The 14,338-nt window shown below is 48.1% G+C and overlaps 1 protein-coding gene across 2 annotated transcripts in view; it reads right to left on the reverse strand.

Moving 5' to 3' along the window:
- Positions 1-14,338, reverse strand: part of NSD3 (nuclear receptor binding SET domain protein 3) — a 1,769,888-nt gene that overhangs the window by 1,366,657 nt on the left and 388,893 nt on the right. For both annotated transcript variants that reach the window (XM_086943639.1, XM_086943638.1), the window contains exon 5: positions 5,140-5,694. In XM_086943639.1, the coding sequence (XP_086799765.1) occupies positions 5,140-5,694 (555 nt within the window). The remainder of the gene's footprint in view (positions 1-5,139; positions 5,695-14,338) is intronic.

The following is a 14,338-nucleotide window of genomic DNA, read 5'->3' on the forward strand; positions in this document are numbered from 1 at the left end:
CTGCTCAGTGCGTCCGCCTGAACATTCTGCACACCTGGCAGATGGGTAGCCGTTATCATCAGTCCTCTGGCTAGCAGCCAATGCCAGATCGCCTACGCCACATGCGACAGTGTGCGCGATCTCGAACCCTTCTGCTTGTTGAGGTAATACATCGTGGTCGTATTGTCCATCTGTACAAGCAGAGAGTTGGTCTGAAAAGACGGATGAAAGGCCTTCAGTGCCAAGTGAACAGCTCTGAGTTCCAGGAAATGGATATGATGCGTGGACTTCGTCAGGGACCACTGTCCTTGTATCTGTAACTCTCCGGAATGAGCTCCCCAGCCCTGGAGAGAAGCATCCGTCACGATGGTCTGAGTGGGAATGTCCTTGTGGAAGGGAACCCCTTTGAGGAGGTTCTCCGCGGAACACGACCATTTCAGAGACTGTAGTGCATGCAGAGACAGTCGTATCTTGTCGTCCCAGTTCCCTCGCCTCTGGTCCCACTGATCCTCCAGACACTCCTGCAGCGGTCTCATGTGTAGCCATGCGTGTGGCGTGAGGAAGATACAAGAGGCCATCGACTCCAGTAGAGAAGACACCGTCCTCACTGTTGTAGATGGAACAGTCACAAGAGCCTGAACATTCCGAAGGAGTGATAACCGTCTCTCCTCCGAAGGAGACACGCTTGCTGACAGCGTATTGATGGAGGCTCCCAAGTACTGTAGGCACGGGACCGGAGTCGGGACAGACTTGGACATGTTGATGTGCAACCCCAGCTTGTTCAAGAGAACGGACGTCTTGGAAGTGTGCTTGAGATTCCGAGAAGGAGGATGCCTTGATCCACCAATCGTCCAGGTTTGGGTAGACAAACACCTTATTCTTTCTCAGGTGTGCCGCTACCACTGCCATGCATTTTGAAAAGGTCCTGGGCGCAGACTTCAGCCCGAACGGAAGTACTGTGTATTGATAGTGATTGGCGCCCACTTGGAATCGCAGGGACTTCCGATGTTTCTGTGCAATGGGCACATGGAAGTATGCATCCTGGAGGTCTATCGCGCACAGCCAGTCTCCCCTTTGCAGTTGAGGGTAAATCTGGTGCAAAGACAGCATGCAAAACTTTTCCCTGCGAACCTATTTGTTTGCTTGTCGCAAATCCAGAATGGGCCTGAACTGGTTCTTGTCTTTCTTGCGTACCAGAAAGAACCGTGAGTAAAGACCTCTTCCCCTTTGAGACAGAGGGACGTCTTCTATCGCCCTTTTCCTTAACAGGGTATCGGCCTCCGCCTGGATCTCGCGCAGCTGAAACTGCGAGCAAACTGGTGGAATTGCTGGAGGCGGGCTGATGAACCGAAGACTATCCATTGCAAACAATATTCAACACCCACTTGTCCACTCTGCCAGGTAGTATTGGACACTCTTCCCCCCCCCCGTAGTGGGTAACTGACGACGGGGAAGTAACAGCTCAGGGCCTAGACCCGTCCGGGCCTTTGGTCGCGGTGGTAGATTGCTGCCCACCCCGGCGCTTCTGACGTTTTTGGAAGGGCCTCCTCTGGAACTGCTGCTGTTGTTGCTGTCCAGTTTGTTAGCCTCGCCCCCTGCCCTGCGCCCCGTACCGTCTCTGGAACGGGCAATAGGTCTTCTTTTGTTCCTTGGGCTTCTCCAACCCAACAGCCATCAGGGTTTCAGCCTCTGCCTTCATGCGGGCCATTTCATAGCCAGAGTGCTTTCCAAAGAGGGTCTCGCCCGAAAAGGGTAAGTTGGCCACCCTCTGTTGGGCCTCAGGTTTCAATGTCGTAAGCCGCAGAAAGGCATGACGTCTCTGGTTGACTTCATGGCAGTACCCATGGGCTGCCACGAGCGATGAATCCGCAGCTGCGCTGATCAGTGATTAGAGACCATAAGCCCTTCGTTCAGGATCTCCATGAAATCCTCCCTCTTCTCCTTGGGAAGGAGACCAGCGAACTGTTGGAGGGACTCCCACAGAGCCCGATCGTACCGTCCCAACAACGCTGAGGCACTCGCGGCCTTCATGGAGGTGGCGGCCATCCCGCAGACCTTACTGCCTGCTAAATCCATCCAGCGGCTCTCCATGTCTGGAGGCACTGCCGATGACGGGGTGGTGGCATGTTGTTTCCGTGCCGCAGTAACGATCACCGAATCTGGTGCTGGATCCACCCTGAGAAATGCTGGGTTCGAGTCAGGAGCCCTGTACTTCTTTTGTAGCCTGGAGGGGGCTGATTTCGTAGTAGCCGGAGTGAGGAATAACTCCATGGCGGGCTCCACCAATCCCGGCACTAACCGCAACAGAGGGCGAGACAATTGCTTCTTATGAAGGGTCTCAAAGATGACTGAGGTCGTCGGCGTGGGCACAGTAAACGTGATGCCCAGCTTGCTCGTCCCTCTCAGCAGCACATCCTGGAAGGAGATAATATCGTCCACAGGGGACACCCTCGTCCGAGGGGATTCCGACAGGGTAGGGGAGTAGTAACTTGCGCTGGACGAATCCGTACGAGTCCTGGACCTGTCCCTCCTGTGGCGCCGTCTAGATCTAGTAGACGAACAACGGTGACTCCTGGATCTCCCTCTCCGTCCAGAGCGGGATTGTGACCTCCTCTGCCTTGGTCGTTCCGCAAGCCTGACCGGGAGCCTCGCAAGAAGAGGCCCGTAAGGCGGAGTCGGAGAGGGTGGCAACGAGGCCAACCTCGGTGGAGCAGGCGGCCGCCCATGAGGTGGCAGAGGCGAAGTCGGTGGCAGCCCATGAGGCGGCGGAGGAGGAGGATGATGAGGAGGAGGTGGTAGTGGATGTGGCGTCGGAATCCGAGGGGGCGGATCCTTTGGCAACAGAGACGGTGGTGAAGGAGACCTTGGTTTAGGGGGCATGTATACCACAGAGTACACAGAGCCCGGAGATTTCTCCACTCTCCTCTTCTTCTTCGCCTGACCTGACTGAGGAGACCGAGAGGCCGGGCCCCCTGTCGGTGAACGATGTCGGCGCCGTGCTCCCGATGATCTGGAGGAGCTTCTGGCGTCAGAACGTCTCCTGGAGGACGATGCCTTCCTCTTAGGCTCCGAGCGCCTCTTCGGCATCGATGAACACCTTCTCGACGCTGATGAACGGCATCTCGACGTCGATGATCCATGTCTCGACGTCGGAGTTCTCCTTCTCGACGTCAAAGATCGCCGCGACTTCGAAGCTCTACGTCTCGACGTCGATGATCTTCGGGACGTCGATGATCTTCTCGATGCCCACGATCTCTTCTTCGACATCGAACGCTGAATCGAAGTCTACCGGCGGTGTCGCCTCGACGGCGAGTGCCGTCGTGACCTCTCTAGACGTCGATGATGACAATGAATCTGTACTCTACGTCGGTCTCGACGTCAGTCCCCTCGACGTCGGACGTAGACGCCGCTTCGACCCAGAGCCCTGGAGAGACGGGGAACAGACCGTGGTCATTCCTCTCGATGCCGATGTCGAGGCTATCGACGTCGACGGAGACCGGTGGCATTTTCTGGCCTTCTTCTCGCTGGGGAGCCCCCCAGAGGCCTCAGCACGGGCGGATGAAGCAGTTCCAGCACACCCAGACCCACCTTGACCTTGCTGTTTTCTTTGCTCCAGTCCTTGTAGCCTGATCTTCTGTCTGTCCTTCAGGGCCCTGGAGGAGAAAGTCTGGCAGATCTCACACTCCTCAGGAACATGTGCAGAAGGGAGACAAAGGATACACACCTCGTGTGGATCGACTTGGCCTTCTTCCTTGAGCACTCAGGGCATTTATCAAATAAGGCAGGCATATTTGATAAATGAGGGCTCAGAATTACCAGAAAAACACCAGTAATTAAAGAAGGCACAAAAACACGTAGAGTGAACACACTCAAACACTTTAAAAGTGCAAAAAAATTGAAATAAACCCTAAAAAGGGAGAGCTCAATGCCCCAGGGTCCTGCAAGCAGGAGCCGGAAAAAAGAACTGAAAGTGGAGGGGACCTGCTGTGCATTCTGGGATACTGAGAGTTCTAGAAAGTTTTTTTAGAGGCACGGTATCCCTTTTGAGCCACATAATGGCAGACTATGGGGCTTATCTGTCCACACCTTCCTCTCCATCATTCCAGAGGCTTTCTTGGTAAAAGGGGAAGTTTCTCTATGAAAGAAACTTGGCAGGCTGTGCTGAATATGGTATTGGCGGAATATCTAGTTGAAGTACTGGACAGTGTAGCCTAGCAGGTATAGGCTGCATTATTTGTCTTTAAATTCTCTTTTACGTGTCTATGTAGGACTGCACAAAAAGACAGCTTAAAAGATTATTTTTGATTGCTCCGGGGTCCCCGCACATGAGCAGGACTATTCACTAGATTATGACTATACACAGAGATCCCCTACTACAGAACTGAGCAGCACTCAGCGGAGACAACCTCAGACAATGTGTGGTAGAAAATCTGAGGAACTTGACCTTCTCAGAAAAGTGTTCTAGAGGGTGTGACAACCTGATTGGTTGAAACATAAGTTTAGTCTCTTACTTAAAAACGACTAGGATAGGTTACCAAACTAAGGGACTCAGGGCTTTTCCAGGCTTATCTTTATCATTGCACTGCTTTCTAATGGTTTCGTGGGACTCCCATCTCAATGATCGGGAATGATTCAAGCATGTAAATCTATGAAAGATCCAATACTGGAGTAAAAACTATTTAACAATGGAGTCTATGCCTACGCACATTCAAGACAAGAGAAGGGAGTCCATGAGAACTTGTGACTCAAAAGACTTTTTTTAAAAAAGAAAAACAAATTGCAACTGTCCGAGCCCAACACTAAATGTCAGGAATATAGTCACACATGATACAAACACATTTTATTAATTAGCAGAGGAAATAAATGTGGCCTAATAACCCATGTTACTTAGAGCAACTGCATTAATAAAAGTACCTCATGGCTCTTTCCCACACTCAACAATGGTAATAAATACCACATTACACTCTGTGCATCTGCCGACAGAAATACACATATATTTAAAAAAAATGCAACAAAATGTACAAGGGTGCCCATAGTCAAAAAGGTCTGTGCGACATAGACCCTCTTTCTGACACATACCATACCCCAAAGGGAATTACTGGACAAAAGCTGTCCAGGCTACACAGACATGGGTTAGTGGTGATGAAAGACAAGTAATACCTTAGTTGTGTAAACAAACTGGTCAATGAATTTGCCATCCCCTGCGGCACTCTGAAGAGCAAATACATGTTCAATCTTCACCACCGGAGACATGTTACATTTCTGTAGGTCCAGGCCTCCCTTGTGCATCATGATTGAAGGAGGCAGAGATTTCCGGGCAGCAACTGTTTTCCAAGCAATTTTAACAGGAGGAAGCTCTTCCTCCACACTCACAAGTCTCCTCAGACTTTGTCTCCGCACCTCAGTGTTCGGTAAAGAGGGAGCAGGTGACAGTGGGGATTCAGGTGTTAGACCAGGAGATGGAGTAGTTGCCACCTCAACATTAGCCTGTTCTGGCTCACTGCTTGAAACAGACTTCGACCTTCGATGTCTTTTAGACTCCACTTTAGCAGCCACAGTCTTTTTTGGTTCAGGCAAATGTGTTGGCTCCTCATCCACATAAATAAAGGTATACTGCTCTATCCTCTCTTCTCTGCTCATTTTTAAAGCTTTTTCAGCATGAGCAATGCCGATCTCCCACTGTGCCTTCTCCCGTTGAGGTCTTGGTTTTCTCATCTTAAAAAGAAAAACATAATTAAGTCAACTGAATATGCCTTACATTAACATGAATATACAAGAAAAACAGACGTACTGATTGTTTTACCAGACTGTAGTACATCAGGCTGCTATAATGAACAGGCATGAAAAATTAACGTTCAAGTGCAAAAATTTATTTGACGGATGAGCTGTAAATTACTAGAACTTTCATCATTTTGAAGCAAAAACAATATAAAGCAGCTGCAGTTCCTCTCAAGTGTTAGAAATGGGCATACTGTTTGAAACAAATGAACCTAAGGGTGTGCAAAATTAGCCCTACTTCCTTTTGCATAGTTATCTGACACTTTGGAAGAGTTCTGCAAATTTACACGAGGATGCCCTTTGTCAACAGTAAACAGCGCAAAAAAATGAGTACCATGAACAATAGCCCCTTTCGTCCTGGACATTCATGCTGCCCACTGCTCTAACCAAGCAGCTTTTTTTTTTTTTGCTCGTACAAACTTTAATTACGCGATTCGGCACAATTTCAGGAATTTTGAATGAGAAGCATATAGCAAAACAATAGAACTTATGCAAACATTTCACCCAGCATTTCACCCAGCATTAAATAAAAAAAAAAAGAAGTAAACTGGAAAGAGTAATGTCCACAGATAGTTCTCAGCACATTGAGAGAGAACTGTTGCAATATGGCATTTTGTAAGTCAATCAATGTGTTTGGACACCTCACTGGATAGGAAAACCACTTTGCTATGATCTAAAATCACTAATCTTGCTTTCGCAAACATATACAACTCTAAAGAATTGACAAACTAACAGATTTGTCTTTAATAGTTAATGCATTCAAACAGAGGTATGTCTAAATGCAAGAGAGAATTGTGTCACGTAGTAAACAAGGAGCCAACATGTAGCCAAATAATTGAGAATGGACACATTCTGGAAACAAACTAAAAATGTGAAGACCATGTTTGGATGTCTTTTTTTTAATAAATCTTTTTATTGATACATTCCACAAAGAAATGTTCCGAGTTCCACAACGGGGTAGCCCGGGTTAACTTCCCTTCCCAATGGAGGTTCCGAGTGGCTGCGTGCCACACGTGTATCACGTGTGCCTTGGGTCCAGCCAGGGGAAATCTACAGTTTCTGGCGTACAGAACTCTTGTGATATCTCCCCCTGGTATCTGACCGCGGTCCATCGCAAATCCAGGGTCTAGAGGGGACCCATACACTGCGTGGTTAATCGCTACCAGTTGAGAAGCCCAATAGTACTTTCGGAGGTCCGGCAGACCAATTCCTCCGTCATACCAAGGAAGTGTGAGCTTGGAAAAGGCTATACGCGGTCTGCCTTCCCAAAGAAGCTGCCTTTGGAGGGACTCTATGTCCTTAAAATATGACGGGGGTACTGGATCCATTGAGTTCTGTAACGCATACCAAAAAACGAGGGAGGGCCATCATTTTGAACAATACACCTGTTTCCATCTCCACGTCTCTATGAAATCTGGCCAGTGGGGGCCCTAAGTTATTAGAAAATCTAGTTTTCGGGTCCAGGGTGACATATATGCCCAAATAACAAAACGTCACTTCTTCGATCCAAGGGGGCAGGACTCCGGGACTGCGGGAGGATCTCCACTGATGACGAAGAGTACCGACTTCGTCCAATTAATGGCGAATCCGAATATCTCCCAAAGATTGCAAGAACGTCCAGAAAATTGACCAGGGACTCCCCAGGAGTAGTGAGGTATAACAAAATATCATCTGCATACAATCAAATCTTATCCTCCCACTCCAGGGTCCGGCGCAACCCTCTAATCGATCGGTCCCATCGGACCCACGCCGCCAACGGATCAAGGGCCAATGCAAATAGCAATGGAGACAGTGGGCACCCCTGTTGCGTGCCTCTATATAGGGCAAAATCTGCTGACTTGTGATTACTCACCACTACTCTGGCCAGGGGACTTGTGTACAGGAGACGGACCCATCTGATAAAATCCTGGCCGATACCGAACTTCCTTAACACGGCGAGTAGATAGGGCCACTCAACTCTGTCAAATGCCATGGTTGCATCCAGGGACCAAACAGTGCCGCTGGTTCGTGGATCTTTGATGCCCCGCCTAGGATACCGTGCAACCGTCGTAAGTTGAGGGCCGTGTTCCGGTGCGGCATGAAGCCTGACTGAACTGGGTGTATTAGATTCGAGATAACTTTAACAAGCCTGGTTGCCAGCAATTTTGCTAACACCTTAGGCTCAGCATTCAGTAACGAGATAGGCCGATAGGAGGAGCATTGTGTCTTAGGCTTACCGACCTTATGTATGGCCACAATGTTTGCACTCTTTGGTCGAATGGGAGTTGGCCCTTTTCCCTGCTCTCCACGTACATTGCGCGGAGAAACGGCGCCACCTTATTAGCGTTAAGTTTGTATAATTCAATGGGAATACCGTTTGGGCCTTAGCCTTCCCAGAATGAACATCCCTAATGGCCTGCGCCACTTCATCATTAATAAGGGGGGAGTCTAGGTATTTCCTGTCCTCCTCTGATAGTGCGGGCAACTGGATGTCATGTATCATTGTCCCGTTTTCATACTCAGTGTAGTCACTTGCGGACGTATATATTGTACAATAATAGTCCGCGAATTCCTAGACTATCACTTGCGGATCTGTCACTTTGCCCAAGGCTCCTATATTTAATTCTGGCACCAATCTCGACACCCTCTCCCCTTATTCTAGCCAAGCTATAAGTTTCCCTGCTTTTTCGCCATGTTCATAGACTCTACTCTGTACATCTGCATGCTGCACTTTGGCCCTGTCTCTTGACAGCGCTTTGTATTCGTCTTGGAGTAGCCGCAAGCGATGTGTTCCTCCGGGAGTGGGGTCCCTCGACACCTCCCCTTCCAGAGTTACTAACTCTGTCTCGACTCCGGTCACCTCCTCTCTGCCCTTTTTCCGTTTCCCAGAGACCAGGGACAGCACTTCTCCTCTGATAACCGTCTCATAGGCCTCCCACAATGACTGAGCCGAGTCTACTGTTCCTACATTCTCCTGAAAATATCGTTCTGCTGCTTGCAGCACTTCCTTTTTAATATCGGGATCTTTCAATTGCCATGCACTAATGGGCATGACCCTTCCCGCATCCCGCTGCCCCACCTCTACTCTGAGCCACACCGGTGAGTGGTCCGATATTCCCCTAACAAAATATGGCGAGCCTCCCGCACCCAAGCTGCCTGGGATGCCGGTACTAGTACATAGTAGATTCTCGATAGGCAGTTGTGTGCAGCAGAAGTGTGTGTGTAATGTACCCCATCAGGATTTCTTAATCTCCACCCATCAACCAGGCCTGTCGTGGCCAGGAAGTCCAGCAGCCACCTCTGAGATGGTGCCTCCCCCCCCCCTTCCTCCCCCCCTTTCCCCCTCTCACCATCCCCCCCCCACCTCCCCCTCCCCCTTCTCCCCCACTCAAAATAGCACAGTTTAAACCCTTTTCCTTTTCCGGTCGGTTCATGATATTTTATTGTTCGTACATCTCGCCCCGGGCCCCGGTTTCCGTCTCAGCAGTGTACTTGGTTTCCAACCAGTCTGCATCCACTTCCGGATTGTCGAAGAACCAGGTCTTTCCACTAAGTTCCACGCGAAGGCGGGCCGGATACATCATGGCATATTTTAGTCCTTTATCTCTCAATTTCTTCTTCACCGATATGAAGCCCTGGCGTTGTTTTTGAACCATTTTTTGGTGAAATCTGGGAAGAAGGAGAGTGTCGCGTTTTCATATCGCAAGGTAGCCCGGGCACGTGCCACCTGAAGGATGACATCCCTGCATGTTTGGATGTCTTATTCAGCCAAGAGTAGTAGCATCAAATCACAATTAGATAGCAGTACAATTTCAGAGCTAGTTGACTAATTTAGTTAAGCAGCAAGCCCCATTTTTTTCATTATGTAATTATTTATCATGCCCACATCCTCCTTTTGTCGAGGGCAGCAATGTGTGGGGATTAAGGCTAGGCTGCCTGAAATGAACGGGGATGAATGGTTGGGCAGAGCTGCATCAGGGCAGAGAATCTGCTGAGTGGCATCAGTGTGACTAACACTCTGTTTAAATTGGAGAGCTGCATTAGAAAGTAAGGGGGCAAGGGGTGACTAAAGGTCCAGCATACAGGCTCCCAATAAGGTTTTGTAAGTCAAAAGAGTATGCAGTTCCTAACAGGGAAGTAAGAGGTCAGAAAAGGCCTGAAGCGTCAGATTGGGGGGATCTGATTCCTCAGGAGAAAGAGCCACCAAAATGGGTTGTCATACTTCATCATCGGGCAGCTACTCATTGGGTCAGAGCTGCAATGCTCAACAGGCTCTTTGCCGGAGTTCTTTTGTTTTTTGCCAATGTGACGAGTGAGGTGCAGCGTTAGGTGTGATAATTTGAGTAGAACGGTGTAGTGCAAAGTTGAAAATAACTAATTGGCACCGAAAGTAAATTTAATATATGGGTCCCCTTGTTATAGTTAAAAATAATGAATGGCTAGAAATAGATACAATGGTCCAAATTCGCTCAAAAATTGACACTTAAGAGAAGGTTGACATGTTTCTTGCCTATTTGATGTCAAAGCTGATCATGGCAATTCATCAGGACGAAGATCCTAATCTACTCGTAGTTGGACCGGTAAAGAGTGCAGGATATCTTAACAGTAGCCAACAGCAAACACACTAATATGTAGTATTCCTTCAGGGTTAAAAACTGACCTGAAAGAAGAAACTAAAGCAAAACAGATCAACATATTAACATTTAATCGCATGCTGTGCAGTTGCAAAGGTGCATGCTTCGGTCATTTCCACTCTAATGGTGCAGGTGTGGACTGAACAATCATCAAAATGAATCTAACATTATTAGAACACACGCGGACATCAGACACGTGGAACACAACCAAGGCCCAAATGCGCAGTTCAGGGACAGTGAAAAAGGAAAATGCCTATGTCCCAAAAAGTGAGGCTTGCCATATAAGGGGAAGTACTATACCCCCCAAAAAAGTGGCTTCGGTAAACGCTCATTGGCGCTAAGCAACCTAAGGAGAGACAATCATAAGTGTTACTCGGATACGAATAAGTAAGTTGGAATATCAAAGGGGACCCGGTCCATAGGAGTCAATACTCATGTTTTGTCAAGAGCTCAATTTGTGAACATCCTAGCCCAATTTCTGCCACCACAGGTGTGAAGTGGGCGGGGTTTAAGAAGCAAAATTAGCATGTCACCAGTGGGAACATGTGTTGCAGTTCACTGGAACGTCACAGGAGCGTACATCCAGGTGCAATGTGATCTTGGATGTAGAGTGCGGTTTATGGAAAACACACAACTCTATACACGTTATCGACACAGATTGATTACAGTAAGTAAAACAACGTACAAGAAATCTTGGCAACAGTTAATAAGCCTTGAGGCTGCTGAGCAAAGGGAAGAAATATGTAGCCCTGGTGCACACGTACCCCTACGGCATCTATAGATAATGTATCCAGCAATGAGCGCCATCTTGAATGTGGCGCGCAGTCTTAAGTAAAAAAAGAAAACTGGAGTAGTCACTGAATATGAAAGTGCTTACACACTGTCTGGAGTAAAAGAAAGACTCAGGTTGTTAAGGGAAAAGACTAAGCGTGTAGCACTTCAGCATCTATGTTCATGTTTCCAGCAACAAGCGCCCTCATAGTAGTTATGGGCTTCGTAATGCAAAAGTAAAGACTCAGGAAAACACGGGGAGAGGTATGTTATTGAGATGCTGGGTGAGATAATACATGGCAGTAAAGAGTAGAGACCCATCAAGACCTCGTAAAGGTGTACATCGGTCGGGGACTGGTATAACTGCATAGGGAGTACGGAGACCATATTAGACCGGTAACAAAATGTGGACCAAGCAGCGACTCTTTCCATAAGAGCCTTGTACTGAGACTGCTGTCTTACGGAAAGGCCTGGGCTTTGACCCCAGCCCGAAGATGACAAATTACACCAATTATTTAAAAAAAATACGCCTCAAGGTGTTTATTCATGACTAACGAGACTCCTGAGTTAGGTCTCTGGAATCCTTCTTCTTTAACTCTTTCTGAGGGTATGATTCCTCACAAGATATTGACATTCAAACAGGCAGTACTCAAGGAGGTGGAAAATTGCACCTGTGGGTCTTCCTTTCAGAACATGTTCAACTTGGAACTAACCGTGATGCAGTCCCTTGCAAATGACACTCAAATTACCATCAACCAGGCTGACAAGGGAGGGGCTATAGTCATCAGGAAGAACAATAGTTACTTACCTGTAATCTGTGGTTCTCCAGTATTGGTGTCTTTCATAGATTCACATTCCTAGTCGTCGGAGTGGGAGTCTCACGGTACATAAAATAGCAATAATATGCAGATAATAACCAAAAAACCTCAGGGGCATGCAATTCCTGGTGTTGGGCTGATCGAGGGTGCTCATGGCGGAGGCCTAATTCACACCGAGGTGTGAAAAACAACAAAGGCTCATTAACATGTAGAAGGTCTTTTAAAGACCCGTCAAGTACTCAGGTGTGGCTGTGTGTGTGTCCCTGAAACGGTTTCAGCCGGGCTCATACACACGAGCTGGGGGAGGGGGGAAAGTGGGTGGGGGTGGGTCTGGGGGAGCAGGCTGTAGTGTAGCCCTTTGAGTATAATGGATGTTGGGCGCCTGGAGCTGTGGTCCTGTGACAAATCCCCAGCAGAGTGGCACAGAGATTCCCTTCCATGTGCGGGAAAGAAGGAAGACGACGCAGCGATACTGACCCCCTCCCCCCAAGGGAGAGGCACAGAAAAGGTGGGTGGATGAATGATGGGTGGATGGATGGATGTAAGGATGAAGGATGGATATGTGAAAAGGTGGGTGGATGAATGATGAGTGGATGGATGAAAGGGTAGATGGATGAAGGATGGATGGATGGATGAAAGGATGGATGGATGAAAGGGTGATGGATGAAAGGGTGGATGGATGTATGATGGATAAAAGGTTGATGAATGATGCATGGATGGATGTGGGAAAAGGTGGGGGGATGAATGATGGGTGGATGGATGAAATGGTGAGTGGGTGGGGGGATGGATGAAAGGGTGGATGGATGAAGGATAGATGTATGGATGGGAGGATGAAAGGGTGGATGGATGTATGGATGGATAAAAGGGTGGATGGGGGTATGGATGGATAAAAGGTTGCATGGATGAATGATGGATGGATGTGTGAAAAGGTAGGGGGATGAATGGATGGAAGGGTGGATGGGTAAAGGATGGATGTATGGATGGAAGGATGCAAGGGTGGATGGATGAAGGATGGATGTATGGATGGAAGGATGAAAGGCTGGATGGGTGAAGGATAGATGTATGGATGTACGGATGAAAGGGTGGATGGATGATGGATGGATGGATGAAAGGATGGATGAAAGGGTGGATGAAAGGGTGGATGAATGGATGAAAAGGTGGATGGATGGAAGGATAAAAAGGTGGACAGATTAAAGATGGATGGAAGAAAGGATGGATGTATGGATGGATAAAAGGTTGCATAGATGAATGATGGATGTGTGAAAAGGTGGGGGGTGAATGATGGGTGGATGGATGGATGAAAGGGTGGGTGGATGGATGTATGGATGAAAGGATGGAAGGATGGATGGGAGGATGAAAGGGTGGATGGATGTATGTATGGATGGATAAAAGGTTGCAGGGATGAATGATGGATGGATGTGTGAAAAGGTGGGTCGATGAATGATGGATGGATGGAAGGGTGGATGGGTAAAGGATAGATGTATGGATGGAAGGATGAAAGGGTGGATGGGTAAAGGATAGATGTATGGATGGAAGGATGAAAGGGTGGATGGATGAAGGATGGATGTATGGATGGAAGGATGAAAGGGTGGATGGGTGAAGGATAGATGGGTGAAGGATAGATGGATGAAGGATAGATGTATGGATGTAAGGATGAAAGGGTGGATGAATGGATGAAAGGGTGGATGAATGGATGAAAGGGTGGATGGATGGAAGGATGAAAGGTTGGAAGGATGAAAGGATGGAAGGATGGATGAAAGGATGGATGTATGGGTGGATAAAAGGTGGGTTGATGAATGATTGATGGGTGGATGGATGGAAGGAAGGGTGGATGGGTAAAGGATGATGTGTGGATGGAAGGATGAAAGGGTGGATGGTTGAGGGATGGATGTATGGATGGAAGGATGGATATAAGGATGAAAGAACGGATGGATGTGTGAAAGTGTGGGTGGATGAATGATGGATGGATGTGATGAGGTCTAACAGGCGCATTTATGGTTGTCAAAAGTTGATGGAGGAGTACCAGTTTCTAGAAACTTTTGTCGGAAGGGGGTCCTTACGCCCAAAAAGGTTTTACAAGGGGGTCTCGGCATCAAAAAGTTTGAAGACCTCTGCCTTAGTATAAAACAAAAGTTGTGAGACGACTAATATCACACACCTTTGTGTCGCTCTCAGACGAACAGGAAAAAAGTGTGTGAGAGCGAGATGGCGCCTCACAGGCGCACCACCAACGGGAACCTGGCAGGTACTCACCAGGATTGCCCTGATCTCATCATTGGCACCATCAAGCTCAAAAGAAAAATGTGTCCAATAACAAACTCGGTCCAGCGTGGGTTGGTGGATCTCCCATTTGTGATTGGATATTGCCGCCCTGCTGAG

Source organism: Lissotriton vulgaris, chromosome 11 (genome assembly GCF_964263255.1).
Source record: "Lissotriton vulgaris chromosome 11, aLisVul1.2, whole genome shotgun sequence".
Classification (NCBI taxonomy): domain Eukaryota; kingdom Metazoa; phylum Chordata; class Amphibia; order Caudata; family Salamandridae; genus Lissotriton; species Lissotriton vulgaris.